The sequence below is a fragment of the Colletotrichum graminicola genome, assembly GCF_000149035.1.
Source record: "Colletotrichum graminicola M1.001 genomic scaffold supercont1.45, whole genome shotgun sequence".
Classification (NCBI taxonomy): Eukaryota; Fungi; Ascomycota; class Sordariomycetes; order Glomerellales; family Glomerellaceae; genus Colletotrichum; species Colletotrichum graminicola.
Window position 1 is genome coordinate 80,511 of NW_007361049.1, and position 26,362 is coordinate 106,872.

The 26,362-nt window shown below is 48.3% G+C and overlaps 6 protein-coding genes across 6 annotated transcripts; 3 read left to right on the forward strand and 3 right to left on the reverse strand.

Annotated features, from left to right (window-relative positions):
• Window positions 1-2,795: 2,795 nt before the first annotated feature.
• On the reverse strand, window positions 2,796-3,213 carry GLRG_09081 (uncharacterized protein; the record flags this gene model as incomplete). The annotated part of the gene is made up of 2 exons (XM_008099766.1): window positions 2,796-2,912; window positions 3,040-3,213. 2 exons carry the CDS (start codon window positions 3,211-3,213, stop codon window positions 2,796-2,798), a joined length of 291 nt encoding a protein of 96 aa, XP_008097957.1.
• Window positions 3,214-8,612: 5,399 nt separating this feature from the next.
• On the reverse strand, window positions 8,613-8,979 carry GLRG_09082 (uncharacterized protein; the record flags this gene model as incomplete). Its single annotated transcript, XM_008099767.1, has 3 exons — window positions 8,613-8,671; window positions 8,730-8,822; window positions 8,910-8,979. The coding sequence occupies 3 exons, from the start codon at window positions 8,977-8,979 to the stop codon at window positions 8,613-8,615; spliced, it is 222 nt and encodes a 73-aa protein (XP_008097958.1).
• Window positions 8,980-15,746: 6,767 nt separating this feature from the next.
• On the forward strand, window positions 15,747-17,956 carry GLRG_09083 (major facilitator superfamily transporter; the record flags this gene model as incomplete). Its single annotated transcript, XM_008099768.1, has 6 exons — window positions 15,747-16,085; window positions 16,147-16,223; window positions 16,327-16,649; window positions 16,743-17,240; window positions 17,353-17,513; window positions 17,570-17,956. The coding sequence occupies 6 exons, from the start codon at window positions 15,747-15,749 to the stop codon at window positions 17,954-17,956; spliced, it is 1,785 nt and encodes a 594-aa protein (XP_008097959.1).
• A 628-nt stretch (window positions 17,957-18,584) lies between these two features.
• GLRG_09084 (emopamil binding protein) lies at window positions 18,585-19,378 on the forward strand (the record flags this gene model as incomplete). The annotated part of the gene is made up of 2 exons (XM_008099769.1): window positions 18,585-18,837; window positions 18,915-19,378. 2 exons carry the CDS (start codon window positions 18,585-18,587, stop codon window positions 19,376-19,378), a joined length of 717 nt encoding a protein of 238 aa, XP_008097960.1.
• Window positions 19,379-19,703: 325 nt separating this feature from the next.
• GLRG_09085 (L-asparaginase) lies at window positions 19,704-20,804 on the reverse strand (the record flags this gene model as incomplete). Its single annotated transcript, XM_008099770.1, has 1 exon — window positions 19,704-20,804. One exon carries the CDS (start codon window positions 20,802-20,804, stop codon window positions 19,704-19,706), a length of 1,101 nt encoding a protein of 366 aa, XP_008097961.1.
• Window positions 20,805-23,212: 2,408 nt separating this feature from the next.
• GLRG_09086 (uncharacterized protein) lies at window positions 23,213-25,075 on the forward strand (the record flags this gene model as incomplete). Its single annotated transcript, XM_008099771.1, has 1 exon — window positions 23,213-25,075. The coding sequence occupies one exon, from the start codon at window positions 23,213-23,215 to the stop codon at window positions 25,073-25,075; it is 1,863 nt and encodes a 620-aa protein (XP_008097962.1).
• Window positions 25,076-26,362: the final 1,287 nt, after the last annotated feature.

The following is a 26,362-nucleotide window of genomic DNA, read 5'->3' on the forward strand; positions in this document are numbered from 1 at the left end:
GGTCTCCTTTTCTTCCTGTGTGCGCGAGACCCGGAGGAGGGCGGTGACGGCGCGCGTCGGCGTTGGTGACGGCAGACGGACGCGACGCTATCAGGTATGTTTTGGGGTGGTGAAGTGTGAGTTTGAAGTTGGCGACAAGGAGGAGGATTGGGAGGGGAGAAGGCCACGGAGGTGTTCGGAGTCAAGGAGCCGAGGAATTGACGAGGCGAAGTTGGAAAAGGGGAAGAAGAGAAGGAAAGGTTTCGGGGGTGGAAGGGGAGCGGGAGGAGGAGTGTTTTGTTGAGGGGGTTCCGGAAGAGAAGAGAGTTTTGGGGCCGGGTGACGCAGAGGAAAGAAGACCCGTCGCGCCGAGATTATGGAGAAGGGTGGCTCCAGAAAAAGGCGAGACCCCCAGGCAGGAGCAGGAGGTGAAGCGGACGGGCGGGCGCGGCGACGGCGGCGCAAGGTCAGGACGCCTAGAAGGGGCAATAACGTTGGAGGGAAGGAAGGGGTGGGGGCGGACGGGCGGGGGGGGAGGACGGAGAGGGCAAGAGAGGGCAGGAGAGGGCAGGAGAGAGAGAAGAGTGAGTGCGTGTGTGTGAGAGAGAGAGGGAAGGATGCGAAAGGCCGCCTTGCCCTTTCCCCCACAATAACGACGGCGAGGGGGAAAGCACAAAGCGAGTCGGAGCAAGACTAGTAGACTCCGGGACGGCGCCGGAGCAGAAAGATATAAACGGATCGTTTGAGAAAGGGAAAGTGGCTTCGCCCTTTGCTCTGTGCTGCGTGCCTGTGTCCTGGTGGAAGAAGGGCAGAGAATCGGAGCACACGGTCGGCCGCGATTTCTCGGTGGTGGGCGACGAAATCCGGGCGGTGGTCCTTAGGCTTTCGGTGGTTTGGAAAGAAGGGGGGGTGAGTGACGTGAGACGAAAGAACCTGGAAGGCAGAAGAAAGAAAGAAAACGGCACGGGTTACGGAGTAGAATACGGTACAGAATACGGAGGACAGGACCAGTAATTAATCAAGGTCAGGGAAGGAACGAGGACGGGGCAGGAGAGACGACGCGCAAGACAGAAGAGCAGTTGTCAGTCGGTGTGTGCTGTAGCCAGGCAGGCAGGCGGGCAGGCAATGACTCTGGCTTGGCAGACCAACGGCGACACGGCACCAACACGGAACACGGGGAAGTCGCACACGGTCGGCGGCCCCTGCACTAGATCCTCTCACTTTCCCCCTCCACCCCTTTTCCTGTCCTGCATACAGATACTCCGTACTGTATTTGCATTTCTTCGATTTTGTTTCTAGAAAAAGAGCGACATTGCTCCCTCTTCGCACCCACCAATGTCGATTACTCTAGGCGACTCACTGGATGGAATGGGTAGGGTGTACGTCTGCCTTGGGGGAGGTAATTGGGTTGTGTGTGTGAGTGCGTGTGTGTGTGTGTGGATGCAATGCCGAGGCGGCTGCTCTTTTTGTCTTGCTTCCCCTCCGAGGCGGACGGGTGTCGCCAGACGTCCATATCCACTCAGGGCTGGGCGCGGGTCGCGGACACGGGAGCAAGCAATCGGCGGCTCTTTTTGGGTAGGAAAAGGAGAGAAGGGAAGGGGGAGGGGGAGAGGAGGGGGGAGGGGGTGAGTGGAAAAGGCCGGGGGGGAGGTGCCCTAGGACAATGGAAGAATTTCCCACGATTCCACGCGTGGAAGGAACCTTGCCTAGGGAGGTACCTACCTGGGTACTACCTGCATGGTGGTACGGTAAACGCCAATCCGGAGGCAAACGGGCAAACATAAAGAAGCAAATGAGAAGGAACAAATGAAAAAGAGCGCACGAAAAGAAAGAACCCCCAAAAAGGTGGCAAAAAAAGGGATGGGGGATACGGCAAGAAGGACAAGGACGGCCGGGTGACGAGTGGCTGGGCTGAGGCAGGTAGACACGGACGGGCCTGAGGTTCTGCTGAGGTTTTACGGGAGGATCGGCTGGTGGTGCCGGAGCTGAGTGAGGAGGGAACGGAGGGGAGTCAGGAGCGAAGGGGCCCACTCTGGCCCTGTTCTGTCCTCCGCAGGTCCCCCTCACGGTGGCTTATGTATTCGATACTTGAAATTGCCATCTCTCCACACCTTGCATGCGAGTACTCGCCCCTCATCTGCAACCTTCCACACATTTGGTACCTGCCTCGGCGCGACCGCGCTTGCCTTGCCTGACACGATGGGACTCAGCCGTCACCTTAGGCGCCTGCCTCCCAGATGTGCAGATGCAAACGCTGCTGCTTTTTCTATCGGTAACCAACGACATATTCCTAAGTATCTATGTACGGTGAGGCACCAGCGTCGCTTTCATGTCTTGTCTATACCAATCTTTTCTTTTCTTTTCTTTTTTTTTCCTTCCTCTCCTTATTGACCAACGCAACTCATTTTCAGCAAACGCCTGCCTGACCAATCCTCTCCCTCCATCGTGTTTCTGCCCAATTCCCGAGTCCCGACTCGACACCGAAGGAAAGGAGGAGGGGGAAAACAACAGAGAGGAACCCCACCACCCGCAAAGGCCGGCTGTGGCCCGAAAGCCAAAAGAAAAAAATCATACAGTACCGTCACAGTGCCTGTCGGTAACCCTCGCCGATACGTCTTGTGTCTCGCATCCGTCCGTCCTTTTGCCCACCATCGCCGGCGGATGCGCAACTCATCCCGCTCGCCAGGCGAAATCGCCGTCGTATGGGGAACCCGTCGCTCCGTTTCCTCACCTTGCGCCGTGTGCCCCCTTATTCACGAGCTTGGCTTCACGCCGCCCTTCTCGCATACCCCTAGACAAAGTCCCTTGATCGACATTCATTCCGACGCATTTCCTGCCTTCTCGACATGTTCATGCGCGGATCCAACGGGCATCTTCAAGCCAACCTGCTCTCCAATACCGTTCGGGTCCGATCGGCTCTTTCTGCCACTCTCCTGCGACGTTGCCGGGCCCGTCGTTCAATACCCTATACTACACTACTAGGTACAGCGCTTTACGTCGCGGCATCAGAGAGTCACAAACCCTGCCGTGCACGCGGCACGCTGGCTTTGGTCCACCTACGACCTTGAGGGGGCCGGCATCGACCGGTCGTTCTGCCCGTCCCCCCTTACCAAACAGTCCTGAAAAGACACTGACTTGGGCGACTCGACGACATTGGCACACACTCGGGTACTGGGTAGGGACTGGCCAGCAGCAGCCACGTCCGAGCCAAAGCCAGAGCCAGGCGGCGGCCATGACATTGGGGGCGTGGATGGCAAACGCCTCCGGGCGAGCCTAGAAGTGCCGCACCCTGGTCGTCATCGCAGCGCAACCCAACCTTTTTGGTCCCTTCGGAAAGTGCCTTCTGTCTTCCTCTCATCTGCGGATACGGATACTCTCTCTGTATCCGTATCTCTTCCCCTCTCCTCTCTCCTCCTCTCTCCTCTGCCACTCTCCTTCCCCGAGTTCCACTGAGCACCCAAGCGACGGTAACAAGGTTATCCCCCCTTTCCGCTTGCCAGGTCCAGCAGTCAAGGTCACGTCAGAAAGAGCACTCTCCCCTTGCCCCCCACTCCACGGCGCACTGTACCACACTGTACACCTCGCCCGCTTCCCTGGTGGCCTCATTGTACTTACGGCATAGCCTTTATGGACCGAGATCAAAGTAGGCCCGGACACCGAGGCAACACATTGTGCCCTCCGCTTTTGGTCGTCCCTTTCCCACCTGCTTCACCGGCGTTTGCCGGAGGCGCTGTTGCTCAACACAAAGTGCATCCATCACGACTGCTTTCGGCTTGAACATGGCCAGTGGCGGTAAGCTTGGCTCCTCCGTTCAAATCTCGGCCACCATGCTTTCTCTCCGTCAGCCACCGCAAGCCGCTATATCCCGAACCCTCTACGTGTCCCAGCGTGTCATCAAAATCAAATACGGCAGAAGCTGCCGCCTCGGCCGGGCAGACCATGCATCCTGCTGGTCCGTCTTCGCTCCGGTGACACCCCACCACCCTTGCCCAGTGCTCGAAATGGAGCGACAATCCCGAGAACGATCAGCGCCATTTCGTTCCGGCAACGCGCCAAATTTGCGTTTAATCAAACTCGACTTACCCTCGCGGCCTGGACCTTTCCTTTCACCCGCCCGTGCTGAAGCGGACTTGCGCTCCAGGTGCCCCACACCGGCAGTCCATTACGATTCACGAGCATGCGAATGACGAGAATATCGACTGGCCCAACGCTCTGTCACCACAGCATCCTCACATTGGGTTTCACGCCAGATTCCGCCCAAAGAGCGTGCGCGCGGCTGCTCTTCTGGCCACGTCGATGCAGGCGTATACGTTACCGGCATTGAGCTCTGAGGCCACCGGAGCGGGCGCGCATTGAAAAGTGGGAACATCGCAGTCTCTGCCCTGGGCCGCTCGGCTCGCAGCATTCGGAGCAAAGCCCCTCCGGGTTCTCGCCCTGTCGAATAGAATAAGGGGGCCAAGCCGGGTCTGCCGCCCATCCTCCCCCTTCACTCTCTCTCTCTCACTCTCTCTTTCAAAAGAAAAAAAGGTCTCCCCAAGAAAAACAAGAGACGGGGCAACTGCTTCAGCACGGTGGGCGGCACAATGCTGAAATTGCACGATGCGACGCTCGTCGTTCTCGTCGTCCGGCGCCAGAAACCGTTGATTGTCAAGTACACTTGTGTCCGCAGAGCTGCGATGATTGCCGCGATTGTTGCAATCAGGCTGCATCATACCACGTTGCCAAGTGTCTACGGCCTCGTCAGAATTTTCGCTTCATTCTGCTCCTTGGGCCGGAGAGGCTCGTTACGTCGCACCTATGATGCGGAACGTCCGAACGCTGTCCCGGCGACCGAGGAAAGCCTATTTCAGGGCTGCTCGGTAGCAGAACCCTCCCACCCCTAGACGGGGCTGGCTGCTGGCGGCGGTGTCTCATTCAGCGCGGTTTGTTCCGGTTTCTTCCTCGGCTGAAAAAGAATGGCGGGATTCTTTACCGGGTCCTCGTTCATTCTCTGGAGCGAGCGAGCACCTGTAGCCCCCGTTTCTTGGCGATACTCTTCATTCGTGCGATTTCGGACATGGCCTTTTGAAGCCCGCTGCCGGGCGCGCGAGCTGGCAAAATGTTTCCTCACTCCTGGCATAACGCTGCTGCAACCTGACCCCCATCCCGACACGACCGTGTCAGTGCAGCTGGGCTCAGCTCATCGGTCCGCAGCCCGAACAAAACGAATGAGACTCTCCTCTTCCGTTTTAGGTCTCTCCCATCATGCTACCGAGCAGCAGCAGCATCTGAAACCCAACATCCGACACAATGGGCGCAGTTGTGCAAGCCAAGGCCGTTCGCACAGCATCAAACGAACGACCAAGCACTGCTTGCACCGTCCGCCGGGCCCATCAGCGGCCAGAGCATCCCACTGTCGCTTCGTACATGGTACTCCTATGTTACCGACACAGCGGTGCGCCATTTTCGCCAGTTGCAGCGTCGTCGCCGGTGCGCTTCCTGTCAGCTGATGGCCGCTGACGACGCCACGCTGTTTTCTCCGTGTCTTCCGGAGGTGGCGCCCACTTTAATTGCCCCCCTGTTGCTTCCAGCCGGAACCTCTGCCCAGCGCTACCACGCCCGGAGTTGATGTCATTTTCCAATACACCTCCGTGTTGGTGTCGCTCTCATACCCCGTACTTGTCTTGGAGAGTTGCATTCTAGCCCGGCGCCTCTGACCTTCCCCCTCGTCTCCCTCCTCTCACCCCCACCAACGTAGAACGGGACGTTCCCGACAACATTTGTGACCAACCTCGTAGAATAGCGAAGAGAGAAAAGAAAAGGACAGGTTGGAGAGGATGGATCAACCGACAGGATCGTTGGTGGGAACGGGTGAATCAAACCAGCCGAAACAATGGAATTTCTCACACAGCCGGCGATCAGTACGACCACGGCCGGGGTAAGGTAGTGAGTGTAGGTATCCGTAGTGTTTTTTGCTTTGGGCCTTGCGGCCTCAGGCGTTGAATTGTCAAGAAGTGGGTCCCAGTCCGGAACCACATCTGCCGGGTCCCGGACGACCGGCGGGTGGCATGGTCCACTCGGTCAAGGGCGCTAGAGAAGGCACACCGATAACCCCACACCCGACAATCAGATTCGCTCAAGTCCGCGGCGTATGACCTGCCTGCCGCGATCCAGCATCTGTATCCCGCCACCACGGTTCTGGTCTGACGTACTATGTATCTCACGAGCTTGCTGTGCTGTTCTGTGCTGTGATGTGCTGTGCTGCGCTGTCCGCCTTCCCCGTCGAGCCCCCATCCAAGCTTGTATTTTCCTGAACCCCCTGCAAGCCGCGTGCTGTTGCCGAAGCCGTAACCTACTTTTCACTTGGCTGTTCTTTCACGTAGGAAGTCTGTGCCCCCCGCAACTTGGATTAACCACCCGGAAACCCAGAATCCCGTTGGCCGTTACGCCTGCCGATCTGAGGCCTGCCGCGTCCAAACTGCAACGAACTGACGATCCGTGTGGCCGGACCTGGGGAAGCTGGTCTCTCCCAGCAGCCTCAATTTTATGACAAACCTGAACACGATGCCGCCAAAACCACAGTGTGGATTGGTCCGTCCACGGGCGGGGGGCGGGGGTTGAACCGCGGAATACTCGGCCCCACCGCGCATACTTCTCCATGTAGGTCAGGCCAGCGGAGTGTTCTGAACCCTCGCGTGGCCGACGATGCCGGACAACCCTTTTTTCTCTTTTTTTTTCTGGAGGCTATCCAGTACAGTAGAGCTTAGTAACCAGACTCTAGAAAGTTACTTCGAATGCCTACATGAACGGTCTTGTCTGTGTGCGGCTGTCTGTGAACCGACAGTGTATGATTGGGTCGTATTCGAAGAACGAGATATCTGCCCTATATCCTTTGTCGCGTTGGTCATCTAGACAACCCCGAAGAGGCGCGTAAACGCGGACTGAAATATGGCACTCTGCGTAGCCCGCCCCCGCTTTGCGGGTTGCCTTTCCCGCCGTCCTCCCCACACTCATTGTGTCCGTTCCCTTGTGCCAGCCACATTTTCGGATTGCAGAGCATCACGTTGTGGAAGTCGGCACAAGGAGCAGGCCGGGTTAGCAGAACCGAAGAACGCTTCCCAGTTTAGGTTGAAGCGACTCTTTGAATCCCCCACATGCCCATTATTAAGATGCCTCTGCGCTTCGCTTTATTGAGGGAGACTTTGCGTAAAGTCGGGGACAGTCCGGGTCGGAGTAGCAAGTGAAATATTACTCGGGTTGCGCCAACCTTTTAGGATAACGACCAGTTTTCTTTTTATCTTGCACGGCCTTCCGTTTCGTTGTCTCGACATTATACAGCTACTGGCTACGTAAATCCGGCATTGAAAGTGGTTTCCTGGCAGTCAAACCCAGCAGGCTTTCTGTGCGGGGTTGCAAGGTATATCAAGTGATATATGATATATTCAGAGCGCTGCTTTCTGTCTGCAAGTAACCGCGTCCAATCCTTTTGCAGCAGACACGAGCCCAATAGAACCGCAGCTGTTGTGCTCTTAACAACATGAAAGCAGCTAATAAAGCGCCAAGCCTCATAAATCCTGTGGGTTTGGATCCCATTCATACCCGTGGCCTTGGTTATAATCAGACCACTTGACGGTTGGCAGAATACTGCCACTGGATAAGTCGGACCACAGCCACCTGGAATTTGGCTACTAGCGCCAGGGCACTCGAATGGACGGGAGACGACGTTCATGCTGTCGTAGGCTTTGGCGATTGTCCGAGTAGGCCCTGGTAGGACTGGCATTGGCTGTAGCCTATTGAATGGGCTGTTTGCTGAGCTCCATGTGAGAAACGACGAAAGTAGAATCATTCGAAGGGACGACTGGATGCAGTGGAAGCAAACTTGATCGTTATGATGTCAATGGATCGTTGCGTTAGTCACCCTATCTATTTGGGCTAGGGTGATCTGGAGTCTGGGGTGATCTAGAGCTGGGCGTAGGCATGGCGTAGCCAAGCATGAAACTGGAAGGTTAGGGAGGGTTGTTTGGACGTCTTTTGAATCAGGCCACGGGATATCATTGCAAGCTTCAAGTCGATGCTGCTATCACCAAAAATGATGATGCAATTCGGTGAGGGGCGAGTGATGTGCCAAAGAAAATAAGGCTAGCGGAGCGGCCTTGTGCGAGTTCCAAGATCGCAGTCCCCCAGACTAGGCTAACGTTGGGGAAGTGAGGCGGAAGCTTAATCATTAAATAGTCTCGGTGGGCATTGTACCCATTATCGACCGGCGACGGGAACGACGATGTCTCGTCCCGCGAGTCCCTATCCCAACCACGAGAAACCGGGTCGAATGACGTGGGCTGCATAATGAACCGGTCGTCAGCATCCGCATCCTCGATGAAGATGTGCCGATTATCCTGGCCAAGTTGCCCGTCAACCGACTTCTCTACCGTCCGCTCGTATATCCTCCAATAGAATGCAAGGGTTAGTGCTGGTCCGGGGTCTTCAGATTCATTGATACTGGCCAATCTTCCGATCACAGGGCTACAATGTGTCTTGGCCGATGCGTTTATCAAGTCACGCAGCTTGGCCTTTACCCCCCTTATTCTTAGCAGAAACATACATGTTTTGGGCCCGTCATCGCTACCGTGCGGCTTCGGCTCCAGGCGCCGCCTCGTTCAAGCGGCAAAGACCTCGAATGTGAACCGCAATACCTGCGGCTTCTGAGCTCGGGATACTGCGAAAAATGTCAGTACTGCTTCGGGCTCAACGTCTGCGAAGAGAGTGCAGCATACCATCCTCGTCGCCTGAGCCTTTATCCGGCTTGTAACCTGCGTTTGATAGTTGTACGGCCAGGTCTATGCTGTTGCGGTCTGCCTTCAAACCACCTGCAGGACAAGCTACGGAGGGGACTTATCTGTTAACAGTGCGGGATCGAGGGATCGAGAATACGGTGGTCACCCCGGATTACTTACACGCAACCCCAAGGTGGGGGCCTAAACGAAGAACAGGTTTGTTGACAAAGATTCCCCCAATGATAAGCATAAAAAAGTAGGAGCAAAATAAACAACGGAGAATAAAGTGCAGTCACGCGTTGGGTAGCATATAACCTGGCAGTAAGATGCCGTAATTAGACCAGAACTTCAAAGCATGCGGTTGCGGCTGCGGCTCTTCTAGGTTGACTTATTCGAGAGGAAATGGACCCATTTCAAAGCAATCTACGCTCGTTGCTGACCCGACGGGCGGGCGGAATTTAAGAATGTCCGTCACCCAAACCCTGGCCGACATTGGAATCCTCCGTCTTACTGAATGATGAAACCCGCCAATTTGCACAGCGCGAACAAGAAGGTAGCCCCAAAGGATCAGCAGCTAACTCCCCCACCCTATATCCAAGCCACCCCCGCATCCGAGCCTCCCGAAAATGCCGGATTTCCCCTCCTTCATCAACACCACTACTTTTTATAAAACATCACAACAATTACTATTTATAACTAAGCAACGCTATTTATTTAAGATACCTTTTTTAGTCTATTATAAAGTAATGTTCTAAAGATAAGCTCTAACAGGCCCTTCTAGAGGTGTAGTCTAGAAAAGATATATAGGCTATTATTTATATATAAGGTATACCTTATTAAATACTTTAAAATTAATACTATAGTAAGTAAAGTAAGAATACTATCTTTAAAAATAGATAGTATTTATTCTAGACCTAAGAAAATAATCTAGCTATATATATATCTCTTTAAGCTTCTCTTAGTAAGTAGATTACTTATTAATAAGTAAAAGGCTAAGTAAAGTAAATAATAAGTAATAAGTATCTTCTTATAAAAAGAAAGTAAATAGTCTAATTTCTATAGTAAAACGTATTAATTAGAATAATATTATAATCTAAAGTAATAAATACCTAGTAATAGGTAGCTTATTCTCTAGAAGTTATTTATTATTTTTATTATTCTTTAGCTAGTATTCTTACTACTTAAGAGATTTACTTATTTAGAAAATAAAGAATAAATAAGACTAGTATTATAGAGGGTAAAGAATTTAAGAGATTAGTATTAGACTTTATAGTATTATAATTAAAGACTTAATAAAATAGTTTAAATTTAATATAAGTGTTAAGAACTTTTAAATATAACTAAAGTGTATATATATATATATATATATATATATATATATATACTTAAATATAAAAGCTTTAATAACTATAACTTTATATTTAACCTTATATATTACTTTAAAATAATACTAATATCTATATATAAGATATCTAATATAATATTTACTTCTAGATATAGACCTATAGAGATTTACTCTCTATAGTACTTTATCTCTAAGAGTATAAGAAGTAGATATATATAAATAGTAACTAGATCTACTCTAGAGTACTAAAAACAGAAATATTTACTTAAATAAAACTAGATATTAAACAGGCTGTAACAATCTATAATAGGTTATATAACAGGCTGTAACAAGCTGTAACAAGCTATAATAGTATAAGCTTTTAAATCTATATAACAGTATAATATAATATAAAGATTAATATATATATTATTAGAAATATAGAAGTTAGTTAATTATATATAGAAGATAGATCCCCTTAAGAGATTCTAGCTCTTTATGTTTTCTAAAAACAATAGAACTATATCTATCTTTTTATCTATCTATCTGCCTATTTAACTAGTTAACCTACTATTCTATTTACTGTTTATTATTCTTATAAATATACTTTTTAATTATAAGATCTTTATTAAGCTATTAGTATTAAGTATCTAAGCTTAAAATAGTAGCTCTAAGTAAATTACTATAATTATTAAACTTAAGGTATAATATATATATATTAATATAAAATTACCTAAAGTCCTATAGTCTAAAGTTATAACTATAGCTATATATCTTTATAATTAAATACTATTAGTAGCTAGAGGGTAGAAATCTTTATACTAACTATTTTACTTATATTTTATACTTTATAAGTATACTAAGTCTTTACACTAAGAAATGCAACCATACAAAAGAGTACGCAGGTCACCTGTTTTGTTACTGCAATTAAATAGTTACACACTTATAAGGGCAATTAATATCTAACTCACCCCCTTAAGGGCTTACGAAGCTTATAGGCCTTGGACACGTTATGTGAGGTAGAAACCCTAGATTCCTAGGTAAAGACCCTCTATTATGTGTGTCGCGACCGTGTATCGAACTCAGTTAATTGACTGGGAGCTGGGCTTATAACCACTAAGAAATACGACTGTACAAAAGAGTACGCAGGTCACCTGTTTTGTTACTATAATTAAATAGTTACACACTTATAAGGGCAATTAATATCTAACTTTTACTAATAGTAAAAACTTACTGCTTATATATAAATTAGATTCTATTACAGGACAAGGTAGTAAGTGCCTATAGTTAGAAGACAGATAGATAGCAGGGACTAGATACCTAACACACATATAATATGTTATATATACCCTAAGTATATATCCCTTTAGTAGGTAACCCTTTATAGAAGGAGGGTTAACTATAAATATACCTACTATCTGTTACCTATCTTATCTTATGTTACTTATTTAGCTCCTTATTATTATTTATCTTGCTTTACTGCTCTGCTGTTACGCTTTGCTTTTATACTATATCTCTTTATAACACTACTACAGCCTAGCTTTATTTTATTAGAACTATAACAGCTGCTAGGAAGGCTATATTAGATTCCTTATAAGATATATATATATTAATATATATTATAGTTAGTCTTTAATATAAAATAAGGGTTTTACTATATATAATATAGTATTTAATAAGAAGTAACTATTTAATAAATAAATAAATAGATTACTTAATAGGCTTTATAAAGCTAAATTTATAGTAATTTAATAATAAACTAAATAACTAATTATAGCTAGTAGCTAGTCTCTTATATATAAAGAAGCTAATAAAGAATAAATAAAGTAATTAAATATACTAATATTACTTTACTAAATGTTTTATAATTAGGTAATATACTAGAATATTAATATAAGTAAGTAGAATTTATACTTCTTTTTACTTTACTACTATTACTACTTAGCGTCTTTCTTATAGTCTTTATAGACTTTAATATAAAATTAGTAAAATAAGAACTATTAGTTTAAAATTAATAAGTAATAGTTAAATAACTACTAATAGTAAAATAATTAATATTAAAATACCTAAACTAATAGCTAATAGTCTATTAATTAATTTTATTAATAGCTAATAGCCTTTAAGCTAGTAACTTACTAAGAACTAATAGCTTTAAAGTAATAATAATAGTAATCTTTTATACTTTATTTATCTTTATATAATAAACTTATAAGATATTACTAAGTATAAAAAGATATTAAATTTCTAAGTAACTATAACTAGCCTATTAGGTAATCTCTAGCTAGTAGTAATCTTATTTAAAGACGTTATAAATAGATATTATTTTACTATATATATAAGTAGTTAAATTATACTAAGGACTTTATTTAAGGCTATAGTCCTTATAAAGCTTACTTTATAATAAAGAATTATAAACTATATATAAAGTAGCTTATAAGGAATATTATTATTTAGTATATTATATAGTTAAGTAATAAGTAAAGATTACTACTTATAGCTAAACTATACTTAAGGCTACTTAATTAACTATATAACACCTAGTAAGTATAATAATTATAAAGATATTACTAGTAAATTACTAGTGTATAATAAAAGAGTTACTAGACCTTATAAACTAATAAGTTTAAGCTAGAAGCTACTATATTTTTTACTAATTTATAAATAGTTAGAAAACTACTTATATAAAAAGTAATTTAAAGTTATTAAGAAAGCGTATTAATATTAGTATAAAGTATTAAAATCTTAACTAATAGTATAATAAGTAGTAGCTAAAAAGTATTATATCTTTAGCTACTATTAAGTAAATAACTATAAGTTTAATAAATATAGTTAATTAACTAAGTTAGAATTATTATTTATAGTAACTAATAAGTAAAAGATCTATAAGATACTTATATAGCTATATTAGTAAGTATATTATTAAAATTACTAATTATAATAACTACTTAGTTTAACTTAGAATTACTTTAATATAATATAGTAAATATATTTATTTATACTACTATTAATAAAGTAGTATTTATAAAAATACCTTTAGGCTACTAAATTACTAGCTATATCCTTTAGCTTTAAAGACACTATATAGGCTTTAGTAATTATAATTACTATAGTAAAAACACCTTATAAGAGAACTTACTACATAAGGCTTTTACTAGGTGTCTAGTAAGAATTACTACTAAAAAAGAATTATATTATATTCTTTTTTTATATTAATAACTATATATTAGCTTACTACTATATAAATAAAACATAAGTAAGTAATAAAATATTACCCCTTTAGTAGTAATACTACCTTAAAAATAGAGGTTTACTATAATAGTTTCTTAATCTTAAGGTAATTTATAACTAAGTAAGCTACTATTTCTAGCTTTTATAAGTAATTTACTATAATTATTACAAGACAAAGTAGTAAGTACCTATAGTTAGGAGATAAATAAATAGTAAGGACTAAATACCTAATATATACGTAATATGTTATATATACCTAAGTATATATCCCTTTAGTAGGTAACCCTTTACAGAAGAAAGGTTAATAATAAATACACCCTCTATCTATTACCTATCTTATCTTATGTTATTTATTTAGCTCCTTGTTATTATTTGTCTTACTTTACTGCTCTGCTGTTACGCTTTGCCTTTACACTACGTTACTTTATAACACTACTGCAGCCTAGCTCTATCCTATTAGAACTATAACAGCTGCTAGGAAGGCTATGTTAATAATAAAGTAATTAAACTATTATTACTATATAAGAAAATATAATAAGTTATTACTTATAGTAAAAGCTAAGCTATTACTTAGTATATATATAGCTTTATTATAAAAAATTAATAAGTATTAAAAAAAGTAGAAATAATCTTATATATAGTAGTAATAACTTAGCTAAATATTACTTTTATAGCTAGCTAGCTTACTTACTTTAACTATAACCTAAATCTAGATTACTAAAAGACTATAAATTATATACTTAAATATCTTTATTAAGTATAATACTTTTACTTATAATATAAAGTAATACTAAATAGTAAGAATAATACTTTAAATATTACTTTAGATACTTTTTTTACTAATAACCTACTAGATTATTATAGCTTATAAGTATATTTACTAAAGCTATTTATAAAGCTTATCTCTTAGTAAGCTAATAAGTAAGATACTATAATAATATTAACTACTAAGACTAAAGTACTAGTACTATTATTTACTATAATAAAGATACTTTTTACTAGTAAAGTAGTTACTAATACAGCCTTCCTAGCAGCTGTTATAGTTCTAATAGGATAAAGCTAGGCTATAGTAGTGTTATAAAGTAACGTAGTATAAAAGCAAAACGTAATAGCAGAGCAGTAAAGCAAGACAAATAATAATAAGGAGCTAAACAAATAACATAGGACAAGATAGGTAACAGATAGTAGGTGTATTTATAGTTAACCCTCCTTCTATAAAAGGTTACTTACTAAAAGAATATATACCTAGGGCACACGTAACGTATTACGTGTGTGTTAGGTATCTAGTCCCTGCTATCTATCTGTCTCCTAACTACAGGCACTTGCCACCTTGTCTTATGACAGTTACTATACTAGGTATTTAACTATTAACTTAAATAGAAAATAAATTATTACTTAATAAGTAAGTAGCTACTAAATAGCTACTAACTATTTATATTAGTTATAATAATACTTAGACTATTAAGCTTATTACTAAAGAGCTTATTTAACTATAAATAAGGCTATAATATATAACTACTTATAACTACTAGCTATATTAAGAAGTAGTAGTAAATTAAATTACTATTAAATATAAAAAGTCTACTAAGTTAATAACTAATAGATTAATAAAAGCACTTAGTGTATTATAATTTACTACTTTTATAGCTTAATTAAATATAAGTAACTAATATATATACCTTAAAGTAAATTAATAATAAGAATTAGCTAATAATAAAGTAAAGCTTTACTACTAGGTAAAAAAGAAAATATATAATATATTAAAAGATAATTAATAAATAAATAGGCTATATATAGAGGATATTTAGTATAGGCTTTATAGTAGTTAATTATAATACTAGTACTAAGGGGGTATATTAAATATAGTAAAAGTATATATAAATTTACTAGTAGATATATAGTTAGCTTATAGAAAGTAGTTAGGAAATAAGTAGTAAAATTACCTTACTTTACTAGTAATTATACTAATTATATAGCTAGGATTAGCCTAGGATTTCTTAATTAAGAAATAGGGGTTTTTCTCTGTTTCTATAAGATTTTACTATAGTTATATATATAATAATTGATTAATTAACTATTATAATCCCTACTATTTGATAACTATCCCCACTAGTGACATAAAGCTGGCGCAGACATGCCTATATAAAGTAAGTTCCTCTCTCCTACCCCACCGGAATTCTTGCCGCAGGCGAATTCCGGATGTGCACCAGCCCTGCGGGATTGGTCATGTGGGAAGGGGATAGGTGGTGTTGCCTGATACCATAGCTGTTTCTACGGGGTTGAGCCGAAGGACTGCGGTGATGGGTTGCCGTGGACCGGATTTTGAGATGATGAGACTTTGTTATATTTACAATGGCCCGCGGGACTGAAATGCTTGTTCAGACGACCAGCCATCAAAGTTCATCTGGAAACCGTCTCGAGGCGACACATACCTTAACAAGCACACCCAGGCTTAGCCGTGTAACATGGCCAGGTTCCTTTCGCGGGGCTCCAAGCAGACACCCCAGCCCGGCACGTTGACATCCAGCCACGGTCCAGAATCGCCACCATCAATGACACCCGTAACCGACCACCCGCTCTCCGAGAAGCCGCCGTCGTCCGCGACTGGCACCGACCCTGAAGCATCCGATAAGCCTACGGAGAACGGGAGCCACGGGGCGACCGGGGACGCCAGTGCATTGGCTACGGAGCAAGGGGATGCAGAAGAAGAAGAGTACATGACTGGCGTCAAGTTAAATCTCGTCCTCGCCGGCTTGACGCTCGTGGTGTTTCTCATGCTCCTCGACGGTTCCATCATCACAACGGTAAAGACGCACCTCTACCCTACAGCTGTGAAGATGTACGCATGGCTGACAATGGGCACAGGCTGTTCCCGAGATCACAACAGCCTTCAACTCGCTGTCCGACGTGGGCTGGTACGGCGCTGCCTACAGTTTGTGCGGGTACGTATCCCCTATCCACGACTTTGGAGGGAGGGGGGTGGGAAGCCCCGTGAGGGAATAGGCATCAGGAGCGCCGGTTGAACTAACCATTCTGTGCCGACAGTGCCGCTCTTCAGCCCTTTGCAGGGAAGCTGTACACATACCTCAGCTCCAAGCAGACGTTCCTGGCATTTCTGTTCCTGTTCGAGCTGGGTTCGCTGATCTGCGGCGTCGCGAAGTCCTCTGATATGTTCATCGTCGGGCGCGCCGTTGCGGGCATGGGGACGGCCGGCCTGTTCAACGGCGCCCTGACGATCATAGGCACGACGGTGCCGCTGCAGAAGAGGCCGCTCATCATAGGGATTGTCGTTGGGATCTCGAATATGGGACTCGTGGTCGGGCCACTCATCGGAGGGGCCTTTACGCAATACGTAAACTGGAGATGGTGTAAGTGCTTGGCGGGCTGTCCTTCATCTGGATCTTTTGACTTTTTGTAATGAACCTTGCGATATGCTAATCAAAAAAAAATCACCAACCCAGGCTTTTACATCAACCTCCCGATCGGCGGCGTGGTCGCAGTCCTCCTGCTGCTCATCCAAATTCCCTCCAAGATCGCAAACCCCCTCCCCCTTCTTCAAATACCCGCCCACCTTGACCTCCCAGGCTTTGTGCTCTTCGCCCCGGCCGCCGTCATGTTCCTGCTGGCTCTCCAGTTCGGCGGCAACGACTACTCGTGGGACTCATCGGTCGTCATCGGCTTGTTCGTCGGCGCGGGCGTCACGACCGTGCTCTTCTTCTACTGGGAACACAGGCTGGGCGACGACGAGGCCATGATGCCCCTAGACCTGTTCAAGAACAGAATCATCTGGACCAGCTGCGTCACCGGGGCCGCGAGCTACAGTATGACCATGGTCTCGAGCTATTACCTGCCGTTGTACTTCCAGAGTGTCAAGGGGGCCACGCCGTTCGAGGGTGGAAGGGACTTTCTGCCGACCATACTGAGCCAGCTGATTTTCGCCGTGCTCTCCGGCGCCTTGGGTAGGTTTGAACTTGATTACCCTCCGCTCCTTAGATGGGTGGGGGGGTATCTTCCTTGTTTTCAACGCTCGGTTTGATTAATCATGGGTTGAGGTCGCTAACCTTTTTGCAGTCGGGAGAATGGGGTATTACATCCCTTGGGTAGTCTTCGGCTCTATTGTAGCGACGATCGGAAACGGGCTCATTTCGACGTGGACTCCGCATACGAGCTCGGCCGCCTGGATAGGCCACCAAGTCCTTCTAGGCGCGGGCCGCGGGTCCAACATGCAGATGGTAAGCTGCTCCCCAACCCCGTTCATTGGAAAGCCGGCATATACTCATTCACTCAGCACATCATCGCCGTCCAGGCAAACTCTGCGCCGTCCCGTCTCCCCGTGGTCATGGCGACCGTCATCTTCCTGCAAACCTTTGGAGGCGCCATCTTCCTGACAGTGGCTTCGGTCATCTTCAGCGAGGGGCTCGGCACCAACTTGGCAAGGTACGCCCCGTCCGTGGATGCCAGGACCATTCTGGCCGCCGGCGGAACGGGATTCAGAACGGTCGTGCCGCAGGCGGACCTCCCCGGAGTTCTCATGGCGTACTCCAGGAGCATCGGCGAGGTGTTCTATCTCCTGGTCGCCTTGAGCGGTGTGATCTTTGTGCTGGCGTGGGGTATGGGCTGGGTTGATATCCGGAAGAAGGATGACAAGAAGAAGAACAATAAGGGCGAGGTTTAGAAAGGCGTCGGGTAGGCAGGCACTGGTTGCTTGACCGGAAGTTTTTGTTACGCAATGTTCGGGGTCAAGCATGTAAATATATATAGCAGAACGCTCAACTACACGGACGGAGTACGGCTTCTGAGAATATCTACCATCACTTTGTGGATATATCAGGTTCGCAAACGGAGGACGTGAGATGTGATGATGTGAGTCCGAGCCCGTATTCTCCGGCGAGCTCTCGGTCACCGGACAACTCGGGATCCGGTAGTAGAGCAACAATCTGACGGTTTTCTTAGGCCCTGAAAGAAACAACCAGACAGTATGTTCGTGCTTACGTCGGACCCGAATACGACGCAGGGTGCAATCTCGCTAGGTCAGCCAACTCACCTCTGTAGCCAATGGGACAACCGCGCTGCTTCAGACTTGGCAAATGTCCCCCAGCAATACATGAATGGGCTGATGCGGATGTTGAGTCTGCCGTACCCACCCAAGCGGGGCGGAAATATGGGAGAGGGAGGACATATTTGCATGTAATAGATGTTATAAAGCTCACTCGTGAGAGCACCTTTGCTGTCCATCCATATTCGCCAGCACCGTCAACCACGATCAACTTATACCTAACGGACCGCACCCGAACGACCTCGAAATGGCTGCCAAGATCATGATGAACGCCTCCATCCCCATCCACCCGTACTCCCCCGGGGGTGCAATGCTCCCTGGCTACGTCGCCAACACCCTTAGTGCCAATGAACTGCGAGCCATCTTTGCTGTTGGCGCCGCAGTCATTCTCGGGTCGACGTACCGCATCGTCAAGAAGACGCGACCCGACCTGCCCGGCGGCGAGATGGCGACGACGTTGTGGTTCACTCTGAGTGCCTTTATCCACTTCTTCTTCGAAGGTGAGTCGTCTTTCCGGCATGGCGGGGGAGCGTATCGTACCGAGAGCCAAACCCCCTGACTGACACGAAAACCCCAGGCTACTTCTCGTACAACCAGGCCGACATGCCGACCAGCCTCCACATCTTCGGCCAGCTGTGGAAGGAGTACTCGCTGTCCGACTCCCGCTACCTGACGCAGGACTCCTTCATCGTCTGCATGGAGACCATCACGGCCGTCTTCTGGGGCCCGCTGTCCTTCGCCTGCGCCTGCTGCATCGTCGCCGGCCACCCGCTCCGCCACCCGCTGCAGCTCGTCGTGAGCCTCGGCCAGCTCTACGGCGACGTCTTGTACTTCGCGACGTGCTCCTTCGACGAGCTCGTCTACAGCGTCATCTACTGCCGGCCCGAAGACTTTTACTACTGGTGGTACTACGTCTTCTGCAACGCCTTCTGGATCGTCATCCCGTTTTGCCTCATCCTCAAGAGCTGCGCGGAAACGAAGCGGGCTTTTGAAAAGGTCGCGGCGATGGAGAAGGCATCGCATTCGAAGAAGAACGCGTGATTATTTTTTTGGGGGGGTCGAAGGAAAGGACTCTCTCCTCCTGCTGCCGTCGGGCATGCATGCGCTCACCAAATGTTCAAAACTATGTGGAGGGGGGACAGTTGAAGTGAATGCTAGTCGTTTCGCCTGCATTTGGTCTCAATTTGAAGCAGATTTATCTTCAAGCGATTTGAGTCGTGGGTTATCAAAGCACAAGCTGTTAGCGGACATGGGTTTTGAAAGGCTCTGTGATAACTTTTGGATGGTAAAAAAAAATCAATGATATTTCTATTAGGGTGTCTTATTTATTCATTATCTCATGATTCGGGGAGGGGGCATTCATTCATTATCTCCAAGGCGCATACTTGAACAGCGTCTCGAGCTGGGTAGAGCTGTACCCGGCGTACAGCCCGAGCTGCAGCATGATGCGGGCCTTCTCCGGGTTCAGGGACCAGCCGCCGTAGGTGTTTGGCATCCCGCTGGCCTCGACGAAGCCGCCCATGGTCCTGCTGGAGAGGACGATCTGGGTGTTGTTCTCCAGCGCGAGCTTCTTCAGAGTGTCTTGGCCGGGGGTGGTCCACGAGCCGGCGCCCATGCCGGCCAGCACGAGGCCCTTTGCGCCGCCCTCTACGGCGGCGCTCGCGAGGGCCGGGTTGAGGCTTTGGTGGCCGAAGAGGATGTCGACCTGGGGCAGCGCGGCGGCCGCGGAGACGTTGAAGTAGTGTTGGCCGAGGGGCAGGACGGCGTGGTAGTAGAAGAAGGGCTTGATGTCGAGGAAGTAGCCGAGGTAGCCCTGCTCGACGGCCTTGAAGGTGTCGAGGGAGTTGGAGTGCGTCTTGGTGGTGTAGAAGGCGCTGCCGATGCGGTCGTTGAGGACGACCATGGCGCCGCGGCCCCTGGCTTCGGGACTGCCGGCGAGGGTAACAGCCTCGAGCAGGTTGATGGGGCCGTCGGCGCTGATGGCGGTGGCGGGGCGCATGGCGCCGACGAAGACGACAGGCTTGTCACTGCGGACGGCGAGCTGGAGGAAGAAGGCGCTCTCCTCGAGGGAGTCGGTGCCGTGGGTGATGACGGCGCCCTGGCAGTAGGGGTCGTCGAGGGCCTCCTGAACGAGGCGGGTCAGGTTGAGGAGGATCTCGGTGGTGATGTCGTTCGAGCCGACGTTGGCGACCTGGACGCCGCGGACGTTGGAGACGTTCCAGAGCTCGGGGACGGCGTCGATGAGGATGTCGACACCGAGGGCGCCGGCCTGGTAGCCCGTCGTCTGGGCATTGGAGGCGGCGGAGCCAGCGATGGTGCCGCCGGTGGCAAAGATGGTGACGTTTGGCAGGCTGGCGTTGTAGTGCGTCTCCCGTGTCGAGAGGAGGTTGTAGGCCGGGAGCGGGGCCGGGGCGGCGAGGCCGAGGGCCAGGTGGGAGGCCGCGAGGAGGACGTTGCGCATCTGCATCTTGGCTTGTCCGTCACACCGACGGTGGTCTTGAAAGAGAAGCGGCGACACGGGGAGAGGGCAGTAGGGTTATTTTTGCTCTTTGCATCAAAGAGACGTAGGACAGGATGCTGGCCATGCTTTATACTGATGGGCGCTTGAGGGATATTGTCTCCACAGACTGGGCAAAGAGGGCCGAAAGCAGGAGCCATGGAGACAAGACCGAAATGGCATTGGATCTTTCCAGTGTTCAATACTATCCAACGGGGCGCGACGGATTGATGCTGGAAAGCATGGAACACAGTCGCAGCAGCCAAGGCAAACAATTGCAAACAGACTCCGGTCCCGGGCCCGCCCAAGTTGTGTCTTATCAGCAACTCGGTGACGAAAGAAGAAATTAGAACCAGTGGGGAAGCGCTGCCCCCCTCCCCAGCAGAGATATCGACTTTGAGCCCGCAGCCCCAGCTCCGTGTTGGGGTAGTGTCGCTGGGTGTGGTGGTGGTGTTGTTTGGCGTTGGGGAAGTCTTATCTGCGCTTACCTATCTCTGATATCCAGGCTATGCAAGTCGGATAAGCTTACCAAGTATACGGACGGCATTGCAACCCCCCCCCCCGGCCTGGGGAGCAGGCTTGTCTACCAAGTACGGATACCTATGCGGTTTATTGAAGAATTCGATTGATTGAAAGGCGACCCCCGACTAGTATGTATAGGTAACCCACCGGGGGGGACATGTTTCTGCGGGGCAGAGATGGGCCCAAGGACGTGGGATCGACCCGGCGGTAATCGAAGCCAGTTGATAACGAACGGGAAACACGTCCCCAGAGCAACAGAGTTCCGGTCCCGGCGATCTGCCAATTGATATGGAGCTGGGAGGAGGGGCCAACTTGGGGTAAAAGGATTGACATGCAAGATAAATAGCTCATACAAGTCTGCAAGCAAAATGGAACTGATTGCAACTCTCTAACAACAGGATCATGTCGTGTTCTCTCGCGGGCTCACGGCACCTTATAGATTGAGCTGGTCTCTCCTTGTGTGCTGTTGGGCAAACATATGTGCAACGTTGCTTAGTTTGTGTTGCATGCATCTATCAATGACTCGCTGCTTGCTTCTGTGTTGAGTTTGGTGCGGTCCCCAAGGCCGAGGCAAACAAAATCAGTAAGTAGGCAGACGATTGATCTACAGCATGGCATGCCATCTATAGACAGAACGCTCATGTAGCATCAAATGGATCGTAAAAGGGTACAATAAGAGAGAAGCATACAGCTTTACTATACTCATAGCTATGATTCGTTATGAGTGGATTGGTAGTTCTGGCCTAAATCCACTTGAATGTCCACAACAACTGCATATAAACACCCGGCCAACATAACCTCACCAGGTATTGACGTTTCTATTGAGAGCTTCTTTATTTACAATGTGAGAATAATTGTATGAATGACACGCCACCGCTGTCTGGGCAATATGGGCAAGCCGTGTGCATGGACAGCCCTTGCCACGGAGTTCCATTGTTGATTTATACCCCTTGCATGTTGCTAGACCCCGTGGTGCATCATCGCCGTCTTTTTGTTTTTGGAAAATGACTGTAAATCAGCTAGACATAAATCCCTAGCATCAAATCGAGGGGTCACGCCTTGGAGATGAGCGGCAGCGACATGTAGTTGGGCCTGCAGCAAACATCAAACAGTCATGTCACCTTGGGTTTCGTGGTGGACTACATCGCTATTGAAGGCACAGTACATGCATATAGATGCAACCGCCACTGTTACAGAGACGGAAGAGAAGCATATGGCAATTGTCATATATGGCCGTACAAGTCATCAAGGAGTTCAATCATGTGCTGTACCTGGTCCAAGTGATTTGGAGTTCGCTTGCTCTGTTTTCTGGGTGGAATTCTTCATCATCATTCACCACATGTCTTTTGTATGACCGATTAGCAACCAGTCAAAAAGCAGCTGGTGTAAAAGCACATTAGGAGCAGCCAACATGGTCTTGATTCCCTGAATCTGGCTTTGGCCTTCGGTACACACCGCACACCGCCACAACCGCACGAGGAAGGCGTTTCCCACCAAGCAGCTCCTTCCTTTTCTTTTGTCCAGTCACTGGATTATATAAGCAATCCAACTTCACCTTGACCTTTCTTGCCCAAAAGGGAAACAGAGGCAAGTAGATCCCGTGACTTGATCACTCGACGCCGCCAGATCCCGAAGAACTGGTTTCTTTTTCTTCTCTTTTATTCCTCACGTGCCAGACCTCGCATCTCTCCCTCCCTCTCGTCTCGTCTCATCTGTTCTCTTCACCAGAGACGGCTTTCTTGTTCCTTCTAATTGCCTGAACTGCTTCACTGCTTCACTACTACCTACCCTCTCAACAAAAACAACACAAACAACACAGATCAGCACTGTCCCGAAAACACGTCACAGATTACACAATGCGCAGATTCATCGCGTCCACGATTGCCCTTGCGGCCTTCGCCTTTGGCCGTGCTGTTCCCGACCCTGGCGTCCTCGATGCTGTTGCCTTGCCCCAAGGGGATGTCACCTTCAAGGCTTCCAATGGCTCCAACGTCGTCTTAGCCGCTGCCGCCCGCTTGAACACCATCGGCGATGTCCACAAGCTTCCCTGGCCCGTCAGCAAGCACATCAAGACTGTTACAGCCGACGACGATGTCGAGCTTTGCACTGTCCGCGCCAGCAAGCAATATGCCAGCGTCAAAAGCCCCCGTCGCGACGACTGTCAAGCCCTCTTCGACTTCCTCAAGGGTCACCCGGCTCTGATTAACCCCCATAAACTTGGCTTTGATACCAATCCCTGGGTCGAAACAGCCTGGGTCGGTAGCTGTAGCTTCCAGATTCTCACCCACACCCGCGATGCTGTTCTGTCTACTGGAGATATCGCCAGCTTCCTCGGCAGGTCTCTGAGTCGTCCCGGATGGACCATCGATGGATCTGTCTCATCTACCGAAGAGGCGGCAGACTGCGCTGTTCGTAACAGCCCATCGGGCAACGCCACAGTCTCCTGGAGACTACAACAGCGCGGGCCTCTGAGCCTCGCTGACGCCAAAGATGCCAGTCTCTTCAAAGCCTCCCTTTCTGGAAAAGAAACTGCCCGAGCTGTCGAGATGTTCCAGGTCGAATACAAGGGACCCCTTATCGTCAAGTCTCTTTCTCAGATCCCCAAGAACACTTCCGCCTACGTCTTCAACGGCACAGTGCAACAGGCCCCCGACAGCGTCGAATCTGTCAACCTCACCATCGCCAAACGCTACGAGATGTACACCGGCGGCAATCCCGAGGGTCCCTTCTGCACTCCCATCTGGCTTTCGTCCGACTGGGACCAGCCACATACACCGCTCAAGTCCGACTGCGAGCAGCTCTTGAGGTTCTGCCAACAAAACACCGCAAAGGTCGTCTTTAAGGAACGCGATCTGAACTTCTGGGCCAAGTTTGCTGCGCACGAGTCCTGCGGCCTCAGTTTCAAGACGACAAAAGCCAAGATCGCCCTCACCAACCGTGACATGGCCGGCTTCCTCGAGAGAGCCATCAACTACGAGCCCTCCACTTACCAAGGCATCGGTGTTCGTGCCAAGATGGGAGTTCGCTGCGGCCTCGAAAAGAGTAACCAATACGATGGCGAGTTCAGACTCTTCTATCGCGACCCAAGTCTTCCTCAGGGACAGATCGAGCAGCGCGAAACCGGTATCGACGCTCCCGTCATGGATGCGACCGAACAACGCGACGCCGCTTCTGAGGAGCCAGACTATGAAGCACTGTCCCAGGTCGACTCTGCCGTGAACTGGCTCGACTTTGAGTTTACCGACGGCGATGGCAGCAACTTCACTGCTCAGGTCAACCCAAACACCTTGTACACACCGTTCAACGACGGAAAGAAGGTCGCAGGCAGGCTTGAAAGATACGAAACCCCGCTAGGCCCCTCGAAGCGATGCAACGGCAAAACCACCTACATGGGCGGCGCCGGGCCCGACTCGGCTCTCGTCGAAGACTGCAAGAAGCTCCGCAACTTCATGTCCGTCCGTCGTTTCTATTTCCGATGGAACGACGAGAACGAACGCGGGCCCGGTCAGCCGCTCGCCAAAGTCGACACCTGCCACATTGCGTGGTCCGTCGCCAGGGACGCCGTCGTCGGCAACATGGACATTGAGATCGTCTTGACGAACGCCATTGAAATTCTCGACAACACCAAGGGCCGCATGCGTGGCTGGGGCTGGGAGTGGTGCGACCTCGCTGAGCAGTACGGCGAGAAAACCTGGACAAAGTGGCTCATCTTCCCTTGAATGGAACGATGGTTGATTTCGGCAATGGTGCAAGGGGAAGAGCTCGGAATCACTGTTGATTAGCTTGAGCACCCTCATATATGTTCCAGGGAGTGACTGGAGGCTTGATGATTGGGGGCTCTATGGCCATGTGTTCACATGGAAGGCCTATAAATGAGGCAGTATAATAATGCACTGAACGCTCTTATCGAAAAGTCATTCACGCGTGTGTCGCCTCCATGTGTTTGACGTGGTTCACCACGCACCCTTGGCTTAACTCGTAGTCTTTACCCACGTAGTACAACACCCGAATCCTATAGGATAACCGAAGCCCACCGCGACCCAGCCGTGTGAATATCCGCCCAACTAGAGAGAGAGAGAGAGAGAGAGAGAGACGTCTCATCCCACAAGAATGGTTCCTTGACATCCTAACCAATTGGGCCAGGCTGTGAGTTAAAACTCATAGCATCCGGCATCTAGACCCTTCTATAGGACATTGAGACATTGGCAGGGCGCTGAGCATCCTGGCCGTCGCTTCCGTACCACCTCGTCCTCTCCGCCTCCACGATCGACACGGCCGCCGCAGTCGTCCCGCAGCGGTAGTGGCGGTAGTCCTGTCCCTCCCGGGGCTCGCCGCACGGACGACCGTCTTCGCCCCCTCGTGGGGATCTCGTCGATGGCGCGCGTCAACTACCTATCCCCCCCCCCCTTACCTGTCCTCATGGGTGAAGTGGTACCGGTTGATCGGCTGGTGGGCTGGCCGGTGGCGAGCAACGGGCTCCTCGCGTCGGTGCAGGGGTCGTTGCCGCTGTTCGTGCTGCCGCGATGGCGCGGGAGACGAAGGTTGCGCGGTGCCAGCGCTTAGTTTGCCAGCGCGTCCGAGAGGGCAAACGGAGGATGTTGCAAGAATAACAGACTGTGCAATACAAAATAAGTCTTACGGGTATGCGACACACACGTTTCACCGCCGAGAACACCCATCTTGGATTTGAGATCCCCCCCCCGGAACCGGGCCGGCTTTCACACATGGCCTTTGTTCCCCGCTGATTACGCACGGAAACTTTCGTCCGTTCTGCCAATGTGTTGGCTCGCAAAGGTCTTCTTCATGGAGAGAGAGAGAGAAAAACAAAAAGAGAATGATCATGGTAAATGAGCTTGGCGACTGGGTCCAAGTCACATTCCCCCGCGCGCAATCGTCTTGGCTCAAAGTCACCTTCCGGATGTAGTTGCTCTTGGCAATTGGCAGCAAGCCGATGAGAAGTCATCATTCGGTGTTTTTCTAGGTCCCGCGAGGTTACTACTTCTCTC